This window comes from Volvox carteri (genome assembly GCF_000143455.1).
Source record: "Volvox carteri f. nagariensis unplaced genomic scaffold VOLCAscaffold_65, whole genome shotgun sequence".
In the NCBI taxonomy this organism is placed as follows: domain Eukaryota; kingdom Viridiplantae; phylum Chlorophyta; class Chlorophyceae; order Chlamydomonadales; family Volvocaceae; genus Volvox; species Volvox carteri.
In genome coordinates, this window is record NW_003307608.1 from 29,094 (window position 1) to 34,493 (window position 5,400).

At 52.9% G+C, this 5,400-nt stretch overlaps 1 protein-coding gene across 1 annotated transcript in view; it reads right to left on the reverse strand.

The window, feature by feature from the left end:
* Positions 1-2,885, reverse strand: part of VOLCADRAFT_97797 (uncharacterized protein) — a gene marked incomplete at both ends in the record, with an annotated part of 3,350 nt that extends 465 nt beyond the window's left edge. Inside the window, 6 exons of the mRNA XM_002956779.1 lie at positions 60-111; positions 425-573; positions 859-890; positions 1,646-1,724; positions 2,199-2,286; positions 2,776-2,885. Coding sequence (XP_002956825.1) covers positions 60-111; positions 425-573; positions 859-890; positions 1,646-1,724; positions 2,199-2,286; positions 2,776-2,885 — 510 coding nt within the window. The remainder of the gene's footprint in view (positions 1-59; positions 112-424; positions 574-858; positions 891-1,645; positions 1,725-2,198; positions 2,287-2,775) is intronic.
* Between the last annotated feature and the right edge of the window lie 2,515 nt (positions 2,886-5,400).

The window sequence follows — 5,400 nt, forward strand, 5'->3', positions numbered from 1 at the left end:
GCCCCTCCAAACACACACACACATACACACCGACTGACAGATAGACAGACACACCGCACCTCGTAGTTTTTCCAGTCCACCAGGATCCGCATTGACAACAACCGGAAATACCTGACAACAGAAAACAGAAAAAGAAACAGAATCAGCGGTTGGGAGGGCGGTTAGATGACCTTTGTAACCTTAGTGAACAATGGAAAATGGAAATTAACACAACGCACCAAAGTAACACCGGAGAATTTACAGTAAAAATAATAATAAGCCAGTTTAGGATCAAGTGTAAAACCCTAGGCTTAAGGAACTATAAGGGAGCCCCCCTTCATGGAGGGCGATACCACCCAACTTCCCCCCCTCTCTCTCCACCCTCTCTCTCCTCCCCTTCCACCCCCCTCTCTCCCCCCCTTCTCTCCCCCCCCTCCGCACTCACATGAACTTCCTGATGGTGTAGTCGACCGTGAACGACACCAGGATGATGAGGGTGATGAGGGGGTAGATGATGATCAGCGCCTTCACCAGCGGCAGCCAACTGCGCGTGTAGCTGCCGCCGCTCTTCCACGCGCGTTCCTGGTTCTCAACCTGTCGGTCACCGGTGGGTAGTGGCGGGGGGGGGGTAGCGGGTAGTGCGAGTGGGTGTGGAGCGGTGGTGGGGTGATGATGAGGGTAAGAAGACGAACCACTGAACCACGATTGAAGCAGGTATGGGAAAATGATGGGGGTTAATGGGGTGGATAGTGGTTCCACCGGACACTTCAGATACATCTACATCTACACAACCACAATTATAATTATCACAAATAATTACCCCCGATGTATCCGATGTTTCCTTCCTGAAAGACATACAGACATACAGACAGGCCTTACCCACATGCATACACACCCACCCTGACTTACATCTATCAATTCGGGTGAGTGGGTCCCATCATCGATGTTAAGTCCCCCACCGGGAGCAGTGAGGAGGTGTCCGAAGGAAAGAAGGCGCCGGAAGGGAAATGCCAACATATGCCGAATAGTGTATGTGCGTGTGTGGGGGGGGGGGGTCGGAGGGGCGGAGGCGCCGTCGTCATCATTATCATCATCATCGTCATGTGCGTCATCATCATCATTACAAGGTCCAAATCAGCGTTGCCGTACATTGTCGTACGTGTATGAGGTCGAGTCGAACATCGGGATGTAGTCGGGATTCGGGTCGAGGCGGACACCGGGGTTGGGGGGTGGGGGGGGTGGGGGGGGTGAGCGCACGGGGGCTTTCATAACCCGCAATTAAGAAAACCCTGGGCAGCCTGTAGACTAAAACCGTGTAAAGGCCACACTTCCCTCACATCCCCCCAATGTGCGACAACTCCTCCCCCCCCACACACACAGACACACGTACATACATACACGTGCACAGACACACACACACACATAATCCTTGCACCGCTCCACATCCATCGGTCCCGCGGAAGGTATGTCGTACGACAAAAAGTACGGCATCCCTCTCCCCTTGCACCTCCCTTTCGTTTCCGAGCAGCATTATTAGACGCCTGGTTACGAGTACACGTCACTCCACACAGAGAAGGAAAGGGGCCCCTAACCCCTACCAGCAGTAGATCATAACCCCTAAGTAGGTCATATAATCATTAGGTCATAACCCCTAGTACTCGCTCACATATTGCGATGAACATGACCACAGTTGCCTGCGCCACCAGGTACACTCCACTGAGGATGTCAACCAGGTAGGCGTGCCACTGCAAACACAAAGGAAAGGTGTTGCGGCGGGTGTGTGGGTGTGTGTGTGGATGGGGAGAAAAGACTAACCACGAGCGAGTGAAAAGTGTGTTGGCGGGGGGGGGGGCAGCCATAACGGGAATGAGAATATGGGGTTGGGGCTGGGGTTGGGTTCATCTTTCATATATGTCTGTCTGTCTGTATATGTAAATGTATGTATGTATGTTATGTAGATACAATGCAAAATGTCAACTGTCTCTACAACTGGCACATCCAATGGAGGGATGGGGACAGAGGTATGAATGATATATGGTCAGGAAGGGCTTGGAGGTGGTGGAGGTGCTTCTGGACTCTCCTGCCGGGGCTTTGGTACGTCTGCTAATAATGCTTCAATCGCCTCTAAACAGCACTCGATTTGCAACAACAACAACAACGAAAACAACAACAAAAACAGCAACCGACATTCCAACCGACTGCCACCGGCTGTGACCCACCTTGGGTACGTCAAACGGTAACGGTACGAGCTCGTCCCCCTGAAGGCCGTACACATCGTCCACGTCGACTGGATTCATCACAATGTGCCTTGCGAGAGTTACAGAAGGGAGATATGTGGGGAGGGTGGGGACGTTGGGAATGAATAAGATGCACATGACATATGACATATTAATCGTAGATTAATGAGTTGATTAAAAAATATTAGCCGAGTTAAAGAAGAGAGGAGGTAAGCAGGGGTCCCTGCTGTGTGTTTGGTGTGTGGTGCGTGTGTGAGAGAGGGGGTGACGCTCATCCCCTCATCCCCTTCGTTCTGGCTGTGGCTGTGGCTGCGCGTGCTTTGGCAAACACGGCGTCAGTCCCAGCCTCTGGAGATGCATCGACTGGACGCTCAAGTCCCAGCCCGTGCGAGCGTGAAGGAAGGAGTGGTAAAGGAAGGAAATTGCTGCTTGTGTTCGTCCCGTACGGCTCCGTACTGTTCCTTTTTAATCGTTTATCATTTAAGAAGCGCGGGCCACAGGACTACAGGACGACGTTCCAAAATTTCACATATCCTTGTGCCAGATGCCAATTCCGTACCTGAGCTTTCCCAGGTAGTCATCGCCGGTTGCATGCTCCTGCTTTTCACCCTCGACCTCCTTCGCAGCAGCGCCGAGCTGACCTCGCTTCGCAGTGTCAAGATGTGCCATTCGATCGTATTGCGGGGGGATGACCTCAAAGTAGGGACCTGAAAGGAAGCGCTTAAATGCGCCTTCACAGAGGGCGCATTTAAGGAAAGACGATAGGAAATTTCATAAAAGGCCATGTGGAAGTTCAAATTCGTGATGATAAAATTTGAAGGGGGCTCTGCTTGAGTGTGGCAGTGCCGTTGGACAATTGCTACTTGACCGGAGGGTTAAGCAGCCGGTACTTGACCGGAGAGCTAAGCAGCCCGGCATCGAAAAGTGGAAATTGTCATTGTTATGAAGTGTGCATGCCGGCTTAAAAACATGCACACGACAAGGCCAACACGACCTCCCGGCATTACTATCTGTGCAGTTTTCCGAAAAAGCAAGACCACGAACTGCGTAAGCGAGTTAGTGCATCTACAGTGAGAGATGTAATGTGCGGATGAAGTAGTCTGCTACGTTGCCTGGCCGCAAGCGATAGCAACAGACAGCTTGGACGAATCTACGCAATAACGGAAGGCCGCACACCTGGCTTCGGCTGTCCATCCTTCTTAGCTACTTTCGCTGTTTCAGCTTCGGCAGAATGTTGTTTCTCAACATCACGGTCAGGGCCGTCGTCGGCCATAGCTGAGCTGCTCAAGCCTATGGGAAGTACAGCAAGGAATAAGCCCGCCTCCAACTCGACGCAAAATCGCCTCAAAATGTTATGGTTGGCAACGGTTACTAGTGTTACGAGCGCTGGACAACGGTATCAGCTAGAAGAATAAGGTGCACACCATCTGCGGCATCCTACGATATGCATTCCACTGTGAATGTTGAATACCATTTCTCACCTAAAACATATTACAGACTAGAATTCATCGCCGTACGATTTCAAATTCCGTAGTCGGGAGCATCGGATCCCCACGCTATCCACATCAGCAAAGTTGCTACAGTATACAATTGTAAAATACCTATTGTATAGTTAGCATCGCCAGCATGCACATAGAAGAAAAGCGAACACTTGACCATGTAGGCTTGCGTTTACGAACCGGCAATTGTCATCCGTCCGACTAGCAGGTATTTCACCGCGATGGGCATTCTACATCCATCCATAAACGCAGTAGATTCGAACATCCGAACAAACCCAATACACTGCCAATTTCCTGGGGGCTCACGACTGACTATTCGGCTGCGCCGCAGCACGGTTGCGGCCCACAACCATTTTCACGCGCTCCCAGCAAGCAGTGCATCCCCCAAAATCCCAAACGACATGGCAGATCTCTCAACGCCCCAGACAGCACTTGCCACCGTAACCGGCACTACCACGGTGGTTTCGGAGCTGCCCCTCCATGGCACAACCCACAGCCATCCCCACTCCATGGCAGACCCATCCCCTCTTCCGCCGCCGCCGCCGCAAGCAACACAAACACACACGCCAACGTCCCGCTACCCCTTCCCCATCTCAACTCTGGAGCGCGCCCTTCAAATCCCCCCCCTGGACCACCAAATCGGCGCCCACGTGTGTCATCTGATCGTACACCGGGATGGTCTCGCATCGGAGGTGCTCGCGGAGCAGTTAGACGTGCCGCAGGTGTGTGTGTATGGCACAGGGTTTTTTCCCCGTCTTTTTTGGAGTGAGGGGTACTGTACTTCGACTGCGTTCGTGGGGAGGCAATCGCAGTGGCACCATTCCAACTGGAAAAGTTGGAACTGCTTCCACACCTCCATCAATCACCATCAATTTCAATCACCACCACCACCACCACATCAGTTCCCACGAATACAGGTGGTGATGCTATCACCACCATCGCAGCCATCACAGCCACAATTTCCGGCGCCCTTCCTCTTTTTCCCTGCCTCCACTCCCACCCTGCGTTTCCCCCCCCCCCAAACCCCCGGGGCTCCAACCCCCCCGGGGTTCCCCCCCCCTCCTCGGCCGCTCGGCCCGGAAGGAGCTGATGGTCCGGTTGATTTGGTTCGGAGCCGTGTACTACTGTCCGGTGCCGCCACTGCCGCCGCCGCCGCCGCCACCCGCCGCCGCCGCCGCCGCGTCTCTACCTCCTACGGGAGGTCGGCAACAACAGCAATTGCAGCAGCAATCACAGCAGCAGCAGCAGCAGCAACAAGCACGAAAACAGAAAGAGGAAAAACAACATCGAGGGAAGGAGGAGGAGGAGGTGGCGATTGAGGGAACAGACATCCAGACAATTCGCCAAAGGGCAATAGCCAAATGGGGACGACACGTGAGTACGGCAGTACGACATTATGGGTACGGCAGTAGAGAAGATGCGGAATGGGTGGGTTGGATGGATGGGGGACTTCTGGGGTTACAGCATTTCCAATTATTCCCCCCCGCGTTACTCCGCACGCGTACGACATCACATTTTTTCACATGCTGCCATTTTATCCAGTCTATTTATTTTTTTATAATTAATTTTAATTTATTTCTATCTCACAACTGCAATTCCTTCCCCTCTCCCGCCTCTCCCAGGTTTCAACCCTGCTACCCCCCCCCCCCCCCGCCCAACCCCCATACACATACACACACACCTCC